Source organism: Ctenopharyngodon idella, chromosome 1 (assembly GCF_019924925.1).
Source record: "Ctenopharyngodon idella isolate HZGC_01 chromosome 1, HZGC01, whole genome shotgun sequence".
Classification (NCBI taxonomy): Eukaryota; Metazoa; Chordata; class Actinopteri; order Cypriniformes; family Xenocyprididae; genus Ctenopharyngodon; species Ctenopharyngodon idella.
Window position 1 is genome coordinate 41,234,002 of NC_067220.1, and position 22,651 is coordinate 41,256,652.

Sequence of the window (22,651 nt, forward strand, 5' to 3'; positions counted from 1 at the left end):
TACATTATTTATTTATTTATTGATGGTTTTATTAAATGAATAATATGTGTGTGTACTGTGTATATATATATATATATATATATGTGTGTGTGTGTGTGTGTGTGTACTGTGTATATATATATATATATATATATATATATATATATATAATTCAGTTAATAAAACCATCAAAAAAAAAATACACACACACACACACACACACACACACACATAAACATATACACACGTATATATATATGGTCTTTATTGTATTATATGTTTTATATTTTTTATATTTCTTGTATTATTTTTGTTTCAGTTATTTATTAATTTACTTATTTTGCATTTATTACTTTGGCTATTATTTGTTTTTTGTTTTATAATACATTATTGATAGTGATACCTTAGCTGTACCAATTTTGTGCTCCTAAGAATCCTGAAATATTATTTTAATTTTGTTTAAGTCAAGATAAATTGTCAATAATTTTTTTTGTTTATGAGCAAACGTGCTTTCCGCCCACAATCGATACGTCACAATGGCCTGCCCATGACGCACGCTGAGTGCGCGCCGCCGTCCGTGCTGCAGTGGCGCTAGTGAGTAAAGCATAAAAAAAACACAGCTGAGATGTGAGGCATTGTTTATTTTGCGTGGTTAGGTAGCTCGTTTAATCGCTGAAAATATCATTGTCTCTCACTATGAATCAGCGGAATACACTAGTTCTGCATTTCAAGGGCTCTGTTAGTCATCGATAGCCGTTAAAGTCGTTGTCGTCCTTTAAGAAAGGTGTTCATGGTGTTATTTGTGTAGTGTGAGGTGCGCGCGCGCGTCTTGAGGAGCTCCAAGAGGACTATATACATTTTAATGCACATATTGTAATACTTATCGATCTGCTCGATATACTAAGTGCTTCAGCCTACTGACAGCTTATATTTTTGCAATACACCGCCGTCGGATCTTCGAAGCGCGTCGCTTCGCTGCATCGGGTGCGAGATTTGACGCTTGGATAAGCTTTAGGACAGCGACTCCATACTGGACCACCTATATAAGATTTGTTTGATGTCCTCGTGAGGAAATCGAACTGAAGATGTGGGTGAACCCTGAGGAGGTGTTGTTGGCCAGCGCGTTATGGATGACAGAGAGAGCGAATCCGTATTTCATCCTGCAGAAGAGAAAGGGCCATGGAGACGGCGGAGGAGGACTCGCGGGTAAAGCCATGATTACTCAATGAACTGCCTGCAATGTTGTGTTATTTATGATGACCGCTTATGCACAGGTGTGTTTCATTCATGCCTGTACAGGCAGGTGGACGCGTGCTGGTTTTGGTCGCGCGGCGTATATGGAGATGCGCGTGCGCGTTTGCCTGTGTGCGTGTGGTTATATATAGTTCAATATATGTATTTATTTCTAAGTGTATTTAGCATTTTCCCAAAGTAATACATTATTTTTTTATTACAAATTATATTATCAAATTAATTTGAAAATATTTACATCAATTTTTCATATTTAGCATATTTTGCTGTAATGACATGGACAAGTTAGCAAGAAAGTATGTTTCCAGTCAGTGTTGCCCTTGACAATGGTTATTATTCATAAATATTTGACTGCTGATACTTAACTTGCCTATATTTAATGGGCGCTATTGATGTATTGTTGTGTGTAGTGGACAATATGGACCCATGTGGATCTATACAGCCTCCTAATCATATTATTTCCATCACTGCTGTGACCAGGCCATGCAGAGATGTATAGATGGATTCAGGCACCATATAAATGCATCTTCATTATTGTTTGTTTATTATTGATGCTTCTTAATGTGGACATGTGGTCGTAATAACAAGTGGTTGAGCAGTTTTTCAGTGGCTGATACTACTATCTAGACATCAGATTGGCTGATGACTGAAAAACAAAAATGCTGAATTTAACATTCATTTCAATGTCAGTGCATTTTGGTACTGTTCCACAAACTCTGTTGCTTTGATAATATCAGAATGACCAAATATTAGCGGATTAATCTGGCTGATACATCCATCTCATAATGACACTATAAAATTCCTTGTAGTAAGATATTAGTGACCAAACAGGCTCAGTATATGGTTTGGTTTATCATCACTGGCCCAGGACAGAAAGCTGAGCTGGTTTGGGGTTGTGAATGTGTTTTATTGATCTCACCTGGTGACATGTCCTGTATTTAACGGTGTACAGGTATGTGTGGCACTCACTGTCAGCCTCTTTATCTCTGATTGACAGATATCATGCTGGAGCCTTGAAGGGAGTTCTTGAAAAATAAAGTGTTTACGGATAAAACTTGGCGTGGATAACAGAGATCAACTATTGTAAGAGCCAAATCGTTGCCGGTATTTGTGTGTCTACGTCTTTGTGTCTGTCAGTGAGAAAAGTGAGACACAAAGCGTACTCTAGCGAGGAAAGATGATGTCATTGTTACATAAATGTGCGAGCTGTGTGCCAGTTGCCAGTGAGAGTCGGTGAGCCTGGCACGGCCCAGCAGACTGACCCGGAGAGTCTTGGGTAGCCGGCGATTGGCCAAAAAAAAGCATTGGGAAAAAAGGCACGTGTATATGTTTGGTATGTTTCAAATGTAAAACCGACCAAATATTTTGTGAATTCTTTATTAATGATTGACTTTTCACTAGAGCAAAAAATAAATTACGAACAAAAAATAACAAATGAGAGAATCCCTTCTTTCTGTTTGACAGCAGTGAGATTAAATGGAGAACACATGAAGACTTTGCTTTGGTCTTACCTAAATCTTAGTTGAATTTTCTCCCACATGTGCCTCATCTAAAGCAGTGATTCTCAACCATTTGACCTATTAAGACAATATTTGAAGGCCTCCAAGATACACTGCCCAGCCAAAAGAAAAAGAAAATCGCTGTTTGGATTGAAATAGGAGTATATGACTGGATCGTTATTGCTGTGATTATGATGTTTCTAGCATGTTGTATGCTTGGCAACAATTCTTCTAATCCTAATTGATGGAGTGTGTAGCTTTTAATTTCTTAAACTACACTCTAAAAAATGCTGGGTTAAAAACAACCCAAGGTGGGTTGAAAATGGAAAATCCCAGCAAGGGGTTGTTTTTACTCAGCGAATGGGTTGTTTTAACCCAGTGGTTGGGTTAAGTGTGTACCCAACCTGCTTTAAACTATTGTTTAAAAATTACTGTATTGCTTGCTTAAAATGAACCCAAAGTATGTTGGAAATTAACATTTATTAGCCTAATATGTTTAATAAATGAGCATTTATTAATAAGTTTAATGAATAATAATGAATACAATACAATAAACATTTATTAAAATGCTTATTAATAAATTTTCACATTTTGATTATTATTGTTGCTTCTAGTAATTATGTGTCTGATTTTTAATTTCCAACCTATTTTGGGTTCATTTTAAGCCAGTTATATAGTAATTTTTAAACAATAGTTGGGTTAAATAAAACTGCCCAGCACGTTGAGCAAACATTTGAACCAAACCGCTGGGTTAAAACAACCCAATCGCTGGGTTTATATATTTTCAACCCAGCTTGGGTTGTTTTTAACCCAGCATTTTTAGAGTGAACCATGTAGGAAGACACATCATGGCCATATTCCAGGATGACAAAGCCAAGATTCATCAGGGTTAAAATTGTGAAAGAATGGTTCAGAGAGCATGAAGAATCATTTTCACACATAAATTGGCACCTCTGAGTGTAGACCTTAAATTCATTGAAAGTTTTTGGGCTGTGCTGGAGGAGACTTTACAGAGTGCTCACCTCTTGTATTGTCAGTACAAGATCTTGGCCAAAATGTTTATTATAGGGAATTTTTTTTTTTTTTTTTTTTTGGTTTTGGATTCATGTAAACCTGTTGTAGGAGACTACAAAACAAAATTAGGAACCTTTAAAATAGCATAATACACTTCCAGCACAGTCCACTATCCAAAGGCTTAGTGGTCTACAGGCATCCAGTAGAAGGCCAAACACCTTTCCTGTGGTTAAATACGGATAAAGTCAAGAGCTCCTGTTTTTTTATGCAGTTCAATACAGTTGTATGTATCAGGTTGATGCTGGATATCAGTTTTGTCCACGTGCTGAAAAGGCTGTTTTTCTCTGAGCAGAGATGAGTTCAATTTAGAGCAGAACATTCTATATATAGAATGAGAAAAGACAACAATGAAATGTTCCTCCCACAGCTCCTCATCCAAACATCCTAACAAGACATCAGAAACGCAGGACTGATTGAATTGTCTTCCCACAATATGAACAGGGGAACACAAGCATAACCATAAAAGGCTGTGTAGTGAAGGATGCCCTACTACATTTGATAAAATGTGCAGTGTACAATCGTTTTTTGTTTTTTTTTAATTCGTCATTTATTAAATACAAAAACCCTAGAGTATGACCATAAAATCTATGGGATTGCACCTTAATATAAAATATGTTAAAGGGTTAGTTCACCCAAAAATGAAAATTCTGTCATTTAACTACTCACCCTCATGTCGTTCCACACCCGTAAGACCTTCGTTCATCTTCAGAACACAAATTAAGATATTTTTTATAAAATCCGATGGCTCGTGAGGCCTGCATTGACAGCAAGTTAATTCACACTTTCAGATGCCCAGAATGCTACTAAAGACATATTTAAAACAGTTTGTGTGACTACAGTGGTCCAACCTTAATGTTATGAAGCGACGAGAATAATTTTTGTGCGCCAAAAAAAAAAAAAAGACTTTATTCAACATTATCTAGTGATGGGCGTTTTCAAAACACTGCTTCATGAAGCTTCAAAGCTTTACGAATCTTTTGTTTCGAATAGTGGTTCAGAGCACTGCCAAAGTCAGGTGAACCATTGAAATTTCGAAACACTTACGACGCAACGAAGCCTCGTTTACTGAAATCACGTGACTTTGGCAGTTTGAGATTGTTTGATACACGCTTCAAACCACTGATTCGAAACAAAAGATTCGTAAAGCTTGGAAGCTTCATGAAGCAGTGTTTAGTTCAGTGACGAGTGCTAGATATTGTTGAATAAAGTCATTATTTTGTTTTTTTGGCGCACAAAAAGTATTCTCGTCGCTTCATAACATTAAGGTTGAACCACTGTAGTCACGTGAACTGTTTTAAATATGTCTTTAGTAGCTTTCTGGAATCTGGGCATTTGAAAGTGTAAATTAACTTGTCGTAAATGCAGGCCTCACGAGCCATCGGATTTCATCAAAAATATCTTAATTTGTGTTCTGAAGATGAACGAAGGTCTTACGGGTGTGGAACGACATGAGTGTGAGTAATTAATGACAGAATTTTCATTTTTAGGTGAACTAACTCTTTAAACAACTTTGCTGCTGTGTAACTGTAAATTTAAGCCATAATTCGTGAATCTTATTTCTGGCTGGAGTTCTGGGACTGTCCAATCATGCAGCTTAATTAATATTCATGATCCAAGAATAGAATATTCTATGCTTATTTTAGAAGAAATTGAATCATTATAGTTGAACGTTAAATGAATTTGTAAATTAATTTACTTCTTAAATGTCATTATATCAATATACTGTAACAGTTAATGAATATTGATTTTATAAAATACATTCTTTGTCATGAAATATGTCATACATTCATATTTGACATACGAAAGCTGTTGTTTGGTGCTGCCTGTCAGGGAAACCTGAAATATTGGAACTGAAGAAGGTTCATTAAAGAATGAACTGAATGTTGCAGATGGCCACGAAGGCTCATAAACAACTGAATAGATCTCTGCAACTGAATGGATCATGTGATCCTTACAGTATTCTCAAATCTCTGCTCTCTTGTTTCGCAACCAAGGAAACCGTGGCTCATCCGAGCATATGAAAGCAGGAACAGAAAGTCATGTGTTCTGGAGGAGGGGGGTATTATTGCACACATGAGCTCGAGCTGAAACGGGAAGCCAGATTTATTTTGGTGGATCCCTATTCACACATTCAAGTTTGGGAAAATCTTCGGAGTCACAGAGATTTTACGACAAAAACGACAATATATACAGGTGCTGGTCATATAATTAGAATATCATCAAAAAGTTGATTTATTTCACTAATTCCATTCAAAAAGTGAAACTTGTATATTATATTCATTCATTACACACAGACTGATATATTTCAAATGTTTATTTCTTTTAATTTTGATGATTATAACTGACAACTAAGGAAAATCCCAAATTCAGTATCTCAGAAAATTAGAATATTGTGAAAAGGTTCAATATTGAAGACACCTGGTGCCACACTCTAATCAGCTAGTTAACTCAAAACACCTGCAAAGGCCTTTAAATGGTCTCTCAGTCTAATTCTGTAGGCTACACAATCATGGGGAAGACTGCTGACTTGACAGTTGTCCAAAAGACGACCATTGACACCTTGCACAAGGAGGGCAAGACACAAAAGGTCATTGCAAAAGAGGCTGGCTGTTCACAGAGCTCTGTGTCCAAGCACATTAATAGAAAGGCGAAGGGAAGGAAAAGATGTGGTAGAAAAAAGTGTTCAAGCAATAGGGATAACCGCACCCTGGAGAGGATTGTGAAACAAAACCCATTCAAAAATGTGGGAGAGATTCACAAAGAGTGGACTGCAGCTGGAGTCAGTGCTTCAAGAGCCACTACGCACAGACGTATGCAAGACATGGGTTTAAGCTGTCGCATTCCTTGTGTCAAGCCACTCTTGAACAACAGACAGCGTCTTGCCTGGCCTAAAGACAAAAAGGACTGGGCTGCTGCTGAGTGGTCCAAAGTTATGTTCTCTGATGAAAGTAAATTTTGCATTTCCTTTGGAAATCAGGGTCCCAGAGTCTGGAGGAAGAGAGGAGAGGCACACAATCCATGTTGCTTGAGGTCCGGTGTAAAGTTTCCACAGTCAGTGATGGTTTGGGGTGCCATGTCATCTGCTGGTGTTGGTCCACTGTGTTTTCTGAGGTCCAAGGTCAACGCAGCCGTATACCAGGAAGTTTTAGAGCACTTCATGCTTCCTGCTGCTGACCAACTTTATGGAGATGCAGATTTCATTTTCCAACAGGACTTGGCACCTGCACACGGTGCCAAAGCTACCAGTACCTGGTTTAAGGACCATGGTATCCCTGTTCTTAATTGGCCAGCAAACTCGCCTGACCTTAACCCCATAGAAAATCTATGGGGTATTGTGAAGAGGAAGATGCGATATGCCAGACCCAACAATGCAGAAGAGCTGAAGGCCACTATCAGAGCAACCTGGGCTCTTAGAACACCTGAGCAGTGCCACAGACTGATCGACTCCATGCCACGCCGCATTGCTGCAGTAATTCAGGCAAAAGGAGCCCCAACTAAGTATTGAGTGCTGTACATGCTCATACTTTTCATGTTCATACTTTTCAGTTGGCCAAGATTTCTAAAAATCCTTTCTTTGTATTGGTCTTAAGTAATATTCTATTTTTCTGAGATACTGAATTTGGGATTTTCCTTAGTTGTCAGTTATAATCATCAAAATTAAAAGAAATAAACATTTGAAATATATCAGTCTGTGTGTAATGAATGAATATAATATACAAGTTTCACTTTTTGAATGGAATTAGTGAAATAAATCAACTTTTTGATGATATTCTAATTATATGACCAGCACCTGTATGTTATCTCTTCATACACATTCCTGGTCATATTGTACATGATTTATCAGTGCATGTTATTCCCAGGGGTGTAAAGTATTTGAGTAAAAGTAATTAGTTACTGTACTTAAGTATCTTTTTAGCTACTTTGACTGAGTATCAATGATATTAACATTTACTCTCTACTTGACTACATATTTGAATAAGTATATGTACTCTTGACTCCAATACATTTGAGCAATTACTCATTACATTTTGCATGGTACCTAACTTTTTCTGCAGCAGTTTATTTGTGCTACAAAATAAGCGATATCGCCATCAGCAGGGCATTAAAGGTACTATATCTTCTGTGTTTTGCCCTTAAGCCCAAAGTATACTTCACTTTTTATGCGTACGCAAGGGTCAGCATACCTTAGAAGAGTATTTTTGTAATACTTTGTATTTGCATACTTTGTACGCGCAGGTCGCAAATGCGCATTTACATTTTTTTGCTGTAATCAGTTTATCCACAAGGTGGCAAACGTGGGGTGTCGATTCACAAGGTAGTTGAAGAAAACCTGCATAAACAGAACAGACCGGAATGCATCGCAAGCTACCGCAACAGATTGTGCGAAGAGGTTAGAAAGTACCCTCATTTGTACAACTCTGGCATGAAAGAACAAAAATATATATGGGTTGTAACTCGTGGCGAGAGATTGCTCAAAACTGCGTATTCGTTGAATGCTTTCGAAGGCTGTGTGTTCGACTGTGTGCGTACACTAGCATAAAAAAAACGAAGTATACACATGGCTTTACCCACCCAAACTTGTCATCAAGGCTACTTTACGTGAATACAAGTGCATTAGCAGGTAGTTGCTTAATCTCAGGTGTTTCATATATGAGATGAGGACATGCAGCTGGTGATGAGGCTGAAACTAACACATCCAGTGCTAATAGGCTATTTAATTTTACTTAAAATTGTTTTATTTATCCTTTATATTGAAGAGATCTTTTTGAAGGATATTGGTTTAACTATGCCAATTCTGAGCACTTGAGCTTTACTGAGACTTGAGAGTTTGTTAACGTTTAAGAGACTGTTGTGTTGACCTTGATTTACTGCAATAAATCAAGGTCACTCTAAGGTATCTCTGCTTTTACTTGAGTATGGTTTTCTCTTTACTCCTCCACATCATGTAATTTGTTATTCATGAAAATCTTGCCTTCTTCCCTACCTCTCAAATCCTATTGCTTGTCTGTGTTCAAACTAGATGAACCTGCCCAATCCACACTGGATTGTGAAATGTTGTAGGTTTTGTATTTCCACACTCTCAGCCTATAGTGAGAATGAGAGCTGGAGATAAAGAGAGTGTGATGCCAGAGGCAGAAGCTCGTCCTCTGATCTGCAGACTTTGCAGGTGTCTTCATTTGTGGTTTCTGATGCTCTGACACAGATACTAGCACTGTCTCGCCCTGCGGCAATGCTAATGCTACTCAGGTAGAGTCGTCAAAGCAGTTAACAACGGTTGCAGGCTCGCCCAGGGGGTTTACAAGCAGCCGCATTTAGTTCAAATGTTTGGGGTCAGTACGATTTTTTTTTTTTTTATGTCTTCATTAAGTATTAAATTGATCAAAAGTGACAGTAAAGACATTTGTAATGTTATGAAAGATATCTAATTCAGTAAAAAAAAAAAAATGTAGTTCAGTCATTAAACTCTAGAGGGCACAGGCTGATGGTCCTTTACATGTAGTCTGCAAGTAATCACATTATTACTGTGTGGCACAAGCTTCTGCTGATCCTGCAGCCAATGAGATTTAGATAGTCTGGTTCAGTGTTTGCTGTAGGCTAGTCTCTGGAACCCTCCACCTCCCCCAGCTCCACCTGCCTAAATCTGCTATGGGATTTATGTATGTCTGTTTATGCAGCAGCGGTCATGATTGAAATGATGTTCTTTTGAACTTCCTATTCATTGAAGAATACTGAAAAAATGTATCACAGTTCCCACCAAAATATGAAGCAGTACAACCGTTTTCAACATTGATAAGAAATGTCTCTTGAGCAGCAAATCAGCATATTAGAAAGATTTCTGAAGGATCGTGTGATACAAGCAGATTGAAAAACTTTAATGCAAAAACTAAAATTAATTGTTTGAGTTTGAACTGATTAATGGAAATAAATTTGCTAACTATAATACCATTTTTGCTCCTAATGCAGGTACAATATTAAAACATTACTTTCTTAACACTCTCATGCTTGCAAGCTTGACGTGGTCTTTAGGTAACATAATAGGGTCATTGAGAAATAAAGCTTCAAAAAAGGTGTTTTTTAAAAATCTTTTCAAAACCAATGTAATGCATATTTTTTGAGTCATAAACAATGTTTCATTCATTAACATATATATATATATATATATATATATATATATATATAAAATAAAGTGATATATGTCATGAATTTATCAAATTATTTTAAAAGGAAATAATGCACTTGGACACAAAAATATGCACGTCATGTCATTGACCCAATATTTTATAAATAATTCAAGAAATGTTCTATTAAATCTTCAGTTGATCCCTTAACTTTAATTACTGAACTAAAATGAATGAACTAAAAGTAAAATGAACTAAAACTAATGAATAAATGAAACTAAAATATATTTAAATTTTTAATTAATTTAATAAATATTTCCATGAAGTAAAAACTAAACTGTAATTTGTGTTGAGGTGGAATATCTACATAAATATCTATATATATATATATATATATATATATATATATATATATATATATATATATATATATATATATATAATATTTTTTTTTTTTTTTTTTTTTTTTGTCTAAGTGAATGTAATTACTGTTGATTTTAGCCTGTTTTAGTCTACTGATATCCTAGCATCATCGTCATCCTGAGCGTATGTTGTCTGTTTTCCCTCAGGTCTGCTGGTTGGCACCCTTGACGTCGTGTTGGACTCCAGCGCCCGTGTGGCCCCGTACAGGATTCTCTACCAGACCCCTGATTCCCTGGTTTACTGGACCATCGCCCACGGTAACATACTGCTTCCGTTCCGCCTCCCATTCTGGAATATTCTCTCACATCCCGCCTGCTCCCTGATGGCCTCTCGCTGCCGGAGCATTACCTCATGCCCTAGTGGAAATCAATGCCCACTTTTCTTTCAAACGCTTCTGCTCGGGTAAACATGATGTTCGCTTAACTGTCTCGGCTTTTAAAGTTCAGTTTAGGTTCAAAACTTCAATACAGGAATCAATGCTTCAGCAAGCCAGCGTTTGTTAGGAATTGGTATTTGTGCAGGGCTACAAAGAGTCTGCTGATGCAGGACAGCATGGTTAATGTGCAATTAAGAGCACTTATGATGAGAGAGCGCCTCTGGTTATGTTAGGCAGCAGCGATACGCACTGAAACTAAACGCCATGTCAAGAACTAATCATTAGGCCTGGGCGGCATGCAGTGGTACAAATGTGTCAATCACTATAGATTCTGCTATGCTATTTTTTCCTATGGTAGATACATTTTTTGCTCAGGTCTACTTGACGTTATTTGCATGTGAAGAAACATGGAATTAATTTTGTCACAACACAAAAGTTTCAGTTGAGCAATACCAGTAAAATTTCTCAATACTGGTTTTACTGCAAAAGCTCATTTGTTATTGCACAACTATTGCAATTGCAGCACTATTTAATTTATAGTGAACTATTTCACTATTTTTTTTATTTAATTTCACTATTTAATTTCATTTAACTTAACATATTTTTACTTTATATTTTAACTTTTTAACATAAATAAAGATAAATGTATTTAAAATAATAATTTTAAATAAATAGTACATTAAAACTTTGTCATGTAGCCTTTAATAATTTTCCAGTTGTTAATCTTGTTTTAAAAAAGACAAATAAATATTCAATAATTAAATGAAAATCAAAGATACATATATATATATATATATATATATATATATATATATATATATATTAGTGTTTTTTAGTATTCAATTTGTGGAGGGACAATAAAGTCGAAAACATCATAGAACATGTTCTTAAGGGATGTTAAACACAACATGGAGTGGAAATACAATAAATATATATAACATTTGTGTAGTCGTCACACAGTATTTACCGTCATAGTGTTCGGCCCTAGCTGAGAACATTACTTCTGAAGCCTATAAGAAAGCGCTGGCTTCCCAGAGGAGCGGAGAGTGCTCCGTTTCTGAGCTAATCTGGTTTAGAGGCAACTGCGAATGCTGGTTCATATTTCACAAGCTGTTACTTTGGTTGCTGCAAGCCATTTGGCAAATGTCTTTATTTAAGGCAAGAGAGCCGTTTGCCTGCTCTGAGAAGGTTTATATGTTCTGTGAAAGGCTCCTTTAGCATGACTTTGCATTTGCACTTTTTTATATGAGATGCATAATCTAGAAATAATCCTAGGCTGCATTTACAGTACATCCGTATTTTGAGACGTTTACTAAAATAAACAATTAAATAAATTGAATATTATATTTAAAGAGAGAGAGATAGATACATAGCTAGATAGATGGATATATTATTTATATATTAATTATAAAATTAATATTAAATCATATTAAATTTATCATAAAATATTAATTGATTGTTGTCAGAGATAATAGGTAATTAAATAAGGTAATAAAATAGTTATAAAATGATAAAATTAATATCAAATTTATTGTTTTTTTTGTTGGTTGTCAGACATTTTTATGTTCTACAAATACAAAGTTCTGTCATGAAACTCTAGATGGCGCAGGTTAATAGGTCCTTAACTCAACCTACTGGTAATCACATCATTCTCTATAGGGCACAGCTGATTGGTTCCTGCTGTATCAGTAGCCAATGAGCTCGCTGCTTAGCCTTCAAATACTTGGTCAGCAGTTTGCAGCGCGTTTTCAGAAACCCTCCACCTTCCCCAGCTCCACCTGTATAGATCTGCTACGGGTAATTCACGTACGCTATATTGTACAGCAGCAGCATGTCTTATTTGCTCACAGCAGCTTGTCGTGTGTATTGGCAGTAGCAAGTCCCGTACTTGCTCTGCAGCAGCAGCAATAACCAACAGCAGATCTGTTCTGCCAAGACCAAATATATCAACATTGTCATATCCATTACCATGCCAAACACTCCGAGACTTGTCATGACAAAACTGCATTTGTTTTCTGAGTTCTGGGTGAATGGCAAACACAGCATGGATAGTTTGTTTTTAAAATCATTGTGTATTTCTGTCTTTACCTAATTGCAGTGTCTTAATGAATCATTCCGCTTGCCAGTAATGTGTTTGATTTATCGCCTGAGGAGAGCTGTGCTAATACAGAGCTAATTAAATGATGAACCCAGACCCATCTGCTGTTCAGTACTGGAAGCAAATGAAATAGAAAGTAGAAAGAAATTCATTATCCTAAATGGGTGGATTAGTATTATTTCACTAAAAGGTGCCAAAATGTTTTTGTTTCTCGCAGGGAGCTCTCGTAAGGAGATCACGGAGAACTGGGAATGGCTGGAGCAGAATCTGCTGCAGACACTCTCCATCTTCGAGAATGAGAATGACATCACCACTTTCGTCAAGGGCAAAATACAGGTTCGATATAAACATTTCAAACTGTATTCATGTACCGTAGTTTATATGTACCTTAAAGCGATTTTGTTTTTGGGGTCTGCTAGAATAGGTTTTCATGCTTGAATGTAAAGTTCTCTTTTCGCTTTGGGGTAAAAAGAAGTTTGAAATATCTTTGCAGTGATATACTGTAGGTCTGGGACAATAAATCGATGCATCGCGAATCAAGAAATGATTCTGGATTGATTCTGAGATTTTCTGAATGTATCATGATTCTCTCTCTAATCGATTCTGAGCTTAGTTTTTAACAGCAGATGGCACTACGTGTTTTAGAAACAGCAATACTCTGCTTGCTTCCAATTCCTTACACACACCACTTGAACCTTCTCTAAAATAATCATTCATAAAGTTCAAAAAGGTTGAAGCGAATTACAAGGGTGTTTGCAGTGGGCTGTTTACATTAATCTCACATTATAAAAGCATTCTGAGGTGCGAGTACATTCTCAGACTCAGCTGAACGCACGAGCTCTCTTCTTCGTGAGCATTTAAGTGTGCAGTTCAAAACTAAGCTCAGAATCAATTCAAGAGAGAATCGTGATGCATTCAGAAAATCTCAGAATCAATCCACGAAGCGACATGCATTGATTAATTGTCGCAGCACTAATATACTGTTAACTAACATCCCAACATCACTTTCACTGCTGAGAGCAACGTTTAGATCAATATGTAAATATGTGCTGTGTCCTTTCCTCTCAATTACAAAATAAACACAGCAAAAATGACAGTTTTGAGAAAACAGGAGTTAAGAAAGCATCTGATCATGATAGGGGTGGATATGTTCGCACAAACTCTGCAGTTCAGCGCTCCTGTCAAGTCTCATCACGTTTATTAATACAGCACTTTATACAATAGATTATTTAAAAGCAAGCAGCTTTACAGTATTAAACATGCAAAACAGGGTCAGTGTCTCTTTCAATTATAGTTACAACTTCAGTTTCTACTATAAAGCACTATCTAGTGTGTTCATGTTTTTACTCACGTCTGACCTCGACAGACTGAACAGAAGAAATGAACCGATTTTTTTACGTCAAAGAAGGTGGAGCCTCAGAGCCACGGCTACTTATTATGACCAATCGTAGCACGAAGGAGTTTACCAGCTGGTACAAACTTTTCCGGAAAGTTTGCTTTGGCAAGCTGTTTCCAAATAAACTTCAAACAAACTTTTTATTTTGGCCTGATTTTGTGACGTGACACCAGTTTGTGTATCGGTGTTTATATGTGTCTGTCTGTGTGTTTGTGTCCAGGGCATTATAGCAGAATACAACAAGAGCCACGACATCAAAGAGGATGACGATACGGACAAGTTCAAGGAGGCCATCGCTAAGTTTCGTAAGCTCTTTGTCATGCCGGAGGAGGAGAAGCTGGTGAACTACTACTCCTGCAGCTACTGGAAGGGGAAGGTGCCACGGCAGGGCTGGCTGTACCTCAGCATCAACCACCTTTGCTTTTACTCCTACCTGCTCGGAAAAGAGGGTGAGTACGGCAGCAGCTGACTCTTTATTTTCTGCTAATATGTTCTGTCCCAACAGACCTTAATGTTTGCTCTTCTTCCATATGAATGTGTGTTTTTTTTTTTTTACCGTTTGTTTTCAGCTAAGCTGGTGATCCGCTGGGCTGACATCACTCAGCTGGAGAAGAACGCCACACTCCTGCTGCCAGACATGGTGCGCGTCAGCACACGCTGCAGCGAGCACGTCTTCTCCGTCTTCCTGAACATCAACGAGACCTTCAAACTTATGGAGCAGCTGGCCAACATAGCCATGAGACAGCTGCTGGACAACAAGGGCTTTGAGCAGGACCGCTCTCTGCCCAAACTCAAGAAGAAGTCGCCCAAGAAAGTGTCGGCCCTCAAAAGGTCTGTGCCAGTAATGCCCATGAAGCCAGTGAAGAGATAAAACTACATAAAACTGATGAATCAAGAGAAAACGAGTGCTGGAATAAAACTGACATTTATACTTTTATGGAGAAATAATGATCTTAAGTCAACTGATTTATAATTTTTTTTTTTTTTTTTTTTTTTTACAGATTTTACACTGATGCCAAATATGTTTATTTGCTGTGGTTATTCTTCTAAAAATAGATTTTTTTTTTATTTATTTAAAAGAGAAAAATTATTAAATGATTACCTGATGAAGTACTTTTAATATGTAGTAATTAAGTAAAAGTATTAATTTCACTAGATTATAAAAAATATACATTACTACTTGATTATGTAATATATAAAAAAAAAAAATGGGTTGAATTTCTTGCAAAATATAGTTAAATTTATTTTAATTATAGTAATATATACTGTTACTGTGAAATAAAATTATTGATTAAATTATTTTGATTAAATAAATTCAATTCTTGTGTATTAAAATAACATTTTAATCATATCGGTCATGGAACTGCTAATGGGATTTAAGATAATATTACAAACAATAAAAAGTGGCAGTGGAAAAACAAAATAGTAAAGGATTATATTTTGGAGAAAATGGCTGTCTGGCAACTGTGTGAAATTGAAAGTAGCAAATCTGTTTTTTCTTCAGAGAGCTTTGAAAGCTGTCTGTGCAAACTAAGAGGATTATCTGAGGACGCTTTGACGTGCAGAACGGCTCCGCTGCTACAATTTTGTAGAGTTTTAGATAGCTATATGCATTGAGCAGGAGTTTAGGAAACTTTATAACAACCTTTTTCAGTATTATATTTGTTTCTGCAGAGATCTGGACGCCAGGGCTAAAAGCGAGCGATACCGGGCGCTTTTCCGCCTGCCGAAAGACGAGAAATTGGACGGCCACACGGACTGCACGCTATGGACCCCCTTCAACAAGATGCACATCCTCGGACAGATGTTTGTCTCCACTAATTACATCTGCTTCACCAGTAAAGAGGAGACCATCTGCAGCCTGATCATCCCACTCAGAGAGGTCCGTCACAATATTGCTAAGCTAATGACATGATACTCTTATAAGTACACCGCAAACATATCCATTTTAATTACAACTTTACATAATTGAGTGTTCATAAGCATTTATCCCACATTATCCACCATCTTTCACAATCCAGTCTGGTAAAAAACATTTTCAATGTTGATTATCTTGTTTCTCTCAGAAATATGTGAAAATAAATTGGGTTGTGAGTTGCATTTTGCATCTTGTTCCTCCCTCTCTCATATCACTAGGTGACGATTGTTGAGAAAGCTGATAGCTCCAACGTCCTTCCCAGTCCCTTGTCAATCAGCACCAAAAACAAAATGACCTTCCTCTTTGCCAACCTCAAAGACCGGGACTTCCTGGTGCAGAGGATCTCAGACTTCCTACAGCAGACCACTTCTAAAATCTACTTTGAGCGGGAAATCACAGGCAGCCTCAGCAGCTCAGACGACGAGGTGGGAACAGCACTGTTTATTTGTGTGTGTGTATGTATATATATGTAGCTGCTGTGTCTTATGCTGTCCTCTGTGTGCAGGTGTACTCGCAGCAGGGCAGTGTTCTGTCATGCAGTCCTCAGTGCAGCGCTCTCGGCTCTGAGGGAGAGAGTGAGAGGCAGTTCAATCTCAATGATAACAGGGTTCCCACCGCAACACAAGCCCTGATGACCATGTACCGCCGGCGCTCCCCGGAGGAGTTCAACCCCAAACTGGTACGACACCCTGAGTAACATTTTTTTTTCTTAATTTTGGTCACTTTTTACTGATAGGACTAATAGAAAAGCTCAGGAATCGATAGAGGGTTAAGCAGGGGCAAGCGTAGTCTCAGCCTCAGATGTCTCAGCAGCTTTCGTTTCTGTTCTGACAGACACAAGACCAGCCGAACACTGTGAGTGTGTGTTAGAAATCAGGAATAGTGAGAGAACATTGTGCTTGGTACATTTTTCGTCTTCAAACAAAACTTGGGTCTTCAGCTGACAAAGTTTAAATCTCATCTGCCTAGCGCTCTTCCCATAATGTTTACGCATTAGGTCAGTAGGAGGAGAGTAGGCAGTCTTTTTCGCTGTTCGAACACATTCGACCACATGAGTGTTTACACTACGAAAGCAATCCGGTCGAATGCGTATTCAACTACAAGCTCAAAGTGGACAAGCTCAAAGCGTTTTACACCCTGTTTACACCTGTATTTAGTGTCATCCACTTGTGATCCGATCAACCAAAACGCATCTTAATACCAGGTGGAAACAGGGCATCTGACAATGAGTGCTTACGATCAATTAAATTATTGACTTTCAAAAGCATGTGACGTATGTGAAGTTCACGGCAAGGACTCTTTAAAAGACGTCCAAGAGTTTTACACACCTGTCTGTTATTGTAGGGACATTGACGTTACATTTTCAAGCCCCTAAATATGACGCTGATCAGAAGAAACTGTGATTGGTTGCTTTACATGTCAGTCAGATGGCCATTGGGCGGTCTTTAGCTAATGAAAGCTGCTATTGAATCTGAAGGTCTTGTTACGCAAGACTAGGGCAGACATTGCAAGCCAAATTCAAACCCTCATGTAAAATCTGTTCGTGAATGAACAGGAATAGAAATGTGTCCTGCATTCTTATAAAGCTGAATACTATAAGAGGCCGTGTATTACAGTGATTTTACCATGGTCAAGAGGAGCTTTTGCCTCTAAAATACGCTTAAATCACTGCATAGAACAACAGGAATATGCTAAAAGATTAAGTAAATAGTTATGTTTATACTTATGAATTCATATTAATTGTCTAAGTAAACTATTCTTTTTTGAAGTTACGTAGTTCTTGAGCTTAGTTACAGGATGTTTATGAACATCTTGGCACTTCAGCACATAATGTGCGGTTATAGGTGTGCGTTTATCGGAATTTGAATGCACCTCATCCAGTCAGAATTCAAAGCCTAAAAGTAAGATACATGTTATTTGGTTTATTGTGGTTAAAGCAGAGGCTTTAGTAGGACACACACAGGAAGTGCAACTCATGAGAAGTTTGTTCTGTTTGCTGACCTGTAACAAATGACCTGAAAAACCTGCTTATTCAAGACATTTGCTTTAGTCGCATTTAGTCAAAATATCAGTGCGCAAGAGCAAAAATGTGTATGTTTTGCTTTTAGAGGAGTATTTTAGTGAATGTTTTTTTGGAGGGGATTATGCTTGCAAGGTTGTCTAATCTAAAGCTTTCATATACATTAAATACACCACATTTCAAAATTCAGAATAAAGCTATAGAAAGCTAAAGCTTGTTCATGGTTCACTGGCTTCGCTTCTTTGCCAGCGCTTATTTGTTCAAGTCAGAGTGTCCGTCATCAGCACTTCTGAAGTTGAAGTCTATGCAGCAGTGATGAGATGCTCTCTTTTTTGTGTGTTTTCAGGCTAAAGAGTTTCTGAAGGAGCAGGCCTGGAAGAATCACTTCACCGAATACGGCCAGGGAGTGTGTATGTACCGCACGGAGAAGACCAAAGACCTGGTGCTGCAGGGCATCCCGGAGAACATGAGAGGAGAGCTGTGGCTCCTGTTTTCTGGTGAGTCAGCAGGGAGAAAAACAAAGCTGAATGCGAGCAATAAAATATAACCAGATAATCAAGCACAGTTAGGGCACTAAAATAAATACATTTTACATTTATATATTTACATTTAGCAGACTTTTTGTTTTTGTCAAAAATTCGACAAAGTTTTTCATTTTGAAATAATGAAAATAAATCAATAATGAATTATGAAGTTTGATTTTTTTTTTTTTTTTTTTTTAATAAACTATAGCAAATCTCAACTGCATGATTGCTTGTATTGGCGCAAAATGTAAACTATATTATCACACAGCTCTAATCTGCTAAATGCAAAACATTAAACATTGCTTTGACACAGTGTGTATTTTGAAAAGTGATATATAAATAAATTTGACTTTGAGATGTAACATTTTAACAAACATTTTTGTACTGTGCAATAAACAAAAATCAGGACACCGCTTAATGTCCAGTGTAAAAGCTGGGTCGTGAGGGAAAAACCAGCCACTGCACTAGACATTTGCATTCACTTGAATATTCAACAACAACTTGGACATGTTTAAAAAGTGTTTACTTTCTTTTACGTGCACACACACACACACACCTGTTTTGTTGTGGTATTTGTGGTGCGGTGCCTGTACCTGTTTTACCCTGCTTCCTGTTTGTAGATGTGAGCACCTTATTATAAAGAGTCAAGCTTTATAGGCCAGTGCACAAACTGAAACACATGACCGCACAAGCACATATCTGCTGTAAACAATCTAGCTGCCCCGTGTTTCTTCATACTTGTGTGTATTAGCAGGGGAAAACACAATCTGTTGAAATCATGGAATTAAATCTACTTTATATCATGACAAGTTTCAAAATAGCTCATCTACTGTTAACTTACCCTTTTGAACAAGTAGTTAACTACACAAGCTGCTCACTAGATTGACGCTTCAATAACTTTATGAGTTGTAACCAAATGTACAGGGCATTTTCAGGGCATCATTTCAGTAATAGTTTTGGTGAAGATTTACACATTTTGTTGATAACTGGAAAAAAAACTGTTCAAAATAGCAGACACAATTGATAATCATAGTTTTAGCCTTGTGCTTCATAGTTATAACAAACTTTGGTGTAATTTATACATTTTGAACTGTAGTTAACCAAACTGTGGCTATACATAGCAGCTTCATGTCAGTACATCAGAGCATTGCAAAGATACAGCATCACTTCCTGTATGACAATCATCACCATGAAATTCATTGATGCATTTCATGCAAACTGTTTAGTATGTCAAAAACTTTTGACTAGCATGGTCAAACAATAAAAATAGCAGAAAACGTAGTTTATTTATATAATATATAAAGTATAATATGTTAAAAATATATTTAAATATAAATATTATGATATTTATTAATAAAATATTTTAAATGTTTTACTGAGCTGCCTTGTTTTCTATCACTAGAGATAATGGAAGTTTTATATCTATAATGGAAGTTTTTATAAAAGGTCTGTAATATAGGAGTTTAACTGTTTATTGTTATGTCATTATACCTGTAAATTATTGCATGCATAATAAATAAATAAATACATATATTATGTAATGAAAAATAAAATATAAAATAAAAATAAAATTTAATTAAATTAAGTTGAGTTGAGGTAAATTAAATTAGTTGAATTGAATTAGTTTAATTAAATTGAATTATAAAGGTTTAGAGATAAATTGAATTAGCATTGAATTGAATTAAAGTAGAGATGAGCTGAATTAAAGTAGTGGAATTGAATTAAATTAGAGTTGAATTGAATTAGAATTGAATGTTGAGTTTAACTGAATTTAATTAAGTTAGTTTAATTGAATTGAATTATATTAGAGTTTAGAGAAATTGAATTAGAGTTGAAATGAATTAAATTAGAGATGAGCTGAGTTAAAGTATAGTTAAATTGAATTGAATTCAATTAAAGTACAGTTGAATTAATTAAATTAAATTAATGTATAGTTTAACTGAATTCAATTAAATTAGAGTTGAATTACATTAAAAATAAAACGAAATAATTAAAAATAAAAAAATAATTCGACACATCATGACTAAATAAAATAATTTTGTTTTTTGAATCAAAAATGATTAGCTAAATCATTTGTGTAGTTTTGAGCTGTTGATTTTTTGATTGGCTGGTTGTTTATGTGTGTGTGTTGATGTGTACAGGGGCGATTAACGAGATGGCCACTCATCCTGGTTATTATGAGGATCTGGTGGAGAAGTCGATGGGGAAATATAATCTGGCCACAGAGGAGATCGAGAGAGACCTGCACCGGTCTCTCCCGGAGCATCCGGCCTTTCAGAATGAGATGGGCATCGCCGCCCTGCGTCGAGTCCTCACTGCGTACGCCTTCCGCAACCCCAATATCGGCTACTGCCAGGTATGACGCACAGCTCGACAGCTGCTACAACTTATACACATACAGCATGATCATAATACCAGTTTGTCATCTTCCACAGGCCATGAACATCGTGACCTCCGTCCTGCTGCTGTACGCTAAAGAGGAAGAGGCCTTTTGGCTCCTGGTGGCCTTATGTGAGCGGATGCTTCCCGATTACTACAACACCAGAGTCGTAGGTGAGCTCCAGGATCAACCAGCTTCTCAAAAACATCAGCAAGCCACCAAACGACTCAGATACAAGATCTAACAGCACTGATTGTGTGTGTTTGTGTGTATGTCAGGTGCTTTGGTGGACCAGGGTGTGTTCGAGGAGCTGGCTCATGTCTACGTTCCTCAGCTGTATGACTGCATGCAGGCGCTGGGCGTCATCTCCACCATCTCCCTCTCGTGGTTCCTCACACTCTTCCTGTCCGTCATGCCCTTCGAGAGCGCCGTGGTGGTGGTCGACTGCTTCTTCTACGAGGGCATCAAGGTCATCTTCCAGCTGGCTCTGTCCGTGCTCGACGCTAACATCCATCAGCTGCTGAGCTGTAAAGATGACGGAGAAGCCATGACCATCCTGGGCAGGTAGGACAACCGCATACTACTGATTATGTGTAGTATGCAGCAGTGTGCTACTTAGTAGGTATATATAGTATTCTGCATATGTACTGTACTGCGAAATGATTATATGCTGTATACTAAAGTATACAGTATACTACAGATTTAGTGTTTGTAGCGTACTACATAGTGAGTATAAATATAGTCTATACTGCTAAGTGATTATATGCTGCATACTACAGAGTATACACTATACTGCAAATTTAGTGTATACAACATACTATGTAGAGAGTATAAATGTAGTCTATAAGCAAATTTAGCGTTATTGTGCAGCAAAGTGAGTATTGTATGTAGTATGCTGCATGTAGTATGTAGTATGCTTGTAAAGTGATTATATGCTGCATACTGCATAGTGAGTGTACAGTATACTACAAGGTGACTAAATGTAGCACACTACGTAGTGGGTTTATGTAGTTTATTAACAAAATTAACATAAGTTGTGCACTGCAAAGTGAATATTGTATAGTGAGTGTACAGTATACTGCATATTAAGTACTATGTAGTGAGTATATGTAGTTGAATGCAAAGTTTGTATATGTAGCGTACTACAAAGTGAGTAGACATGGTATACTGAAAGGAACTAGATATAATATGCTGCAAACTACATAGAAAGTATACAATATACTGCAAGTTGAGTTTAAGTACTGCACTGTGTACTGAGTATACATCGTCTATAAGTTTAAATTTAGCTTAAATGTAGTCAAATGCAACGTTTGTATATGTAGCATACTACATGGAGAGTAGACATAGTATACTGGAAGGAGCTTGGCATAGTATGCTACATACTATTGTACTACAAAGTGAGTGTGTATGTGTATTTAAATAGTATGCTAACACAAATGAGTGTGTGTTGTAGGTATCTGGACAGCGTGACCAATAAGGACAGCACCCTTCCTCCGATCCCTCATCTTCACTCTCTCCTGACGGATAACGGTGAGCCTCATCCTGAGGTGGACATCTTCAAACTTGTGCGCAGCTCATATGAGGTTCGTTTTGG

At 37.1% G+C, this 22,651-nt stretch overlaps 1 protein-coding gene across 1 annotated transcript in view; it reads left to right on the forward strand.

The window, feature by feature from the left end:
- The first annotated feature begins 564 nt into the window (after nucleotides 1–564).
- Nucleotides 565–22,651, forward strand: part of tbc1d9 (TBC1 domain family, member 9 (with GRAM domain)) — a 30,593-nt gene continuing 8,506 nt past the window's right edge. The window contains exons 1-13 of the mRNA XM_051894138.1: nucleotides 565–1,185; nucleotides 10,492–10,602; nucleotides 13,037–13,155; nucleotides 14,436–14,664; nucleotides 14,785–15,046; nucleotides 15,890–16,097; nucleotides 16,352–16,558; nucleotides 16,639–16,812; nucleotides 18,500–18,650; nucleotides 20,819–21,033; nucleotides 21,113–21,230; nucleotides 21,336–21,621; nucleotides 22,511–22,640. Coding sequence (XP_051750098.1) covers nucleotides 1,065–1,185; nucleotides 10,492–10,602; nucleotides 13,037–13,155; nucleotides 14,436–14,664; nucleotides 14,785–15,046; nucleotides 15,890–16,097; nucleotides 16,352–16,558; nucleotides 16,639–16,812; nucleotides 18,500–18,650; nucleotides 20,819–21,033; nucleotides 21,113–21,230; nucleotides 21,336–21,621; nucleotides 22,511–22,640 — 2,331 coding nt within the window. The 5' untranslated portion in view covers nucleotides 565–1,064. The remainder of the gene's footprint in view (nucleotides 1,186–10,491; nucleotides 10,603–13,036; nucleotides 13,156–14,435; nucleotides 14,665–14,784; nucleotides 15,047–15,889; nucleotides 16,098–16,351; nucleotides 16,559–16,638; nucleotides 16,813–18,499; nucleotides 18,651–20,818; nucleotides 21,034–21,112; nucleotides 21,231–21,335; nucleotides 21,622–22,510; nucleotides 22,641–22,651) is intronic.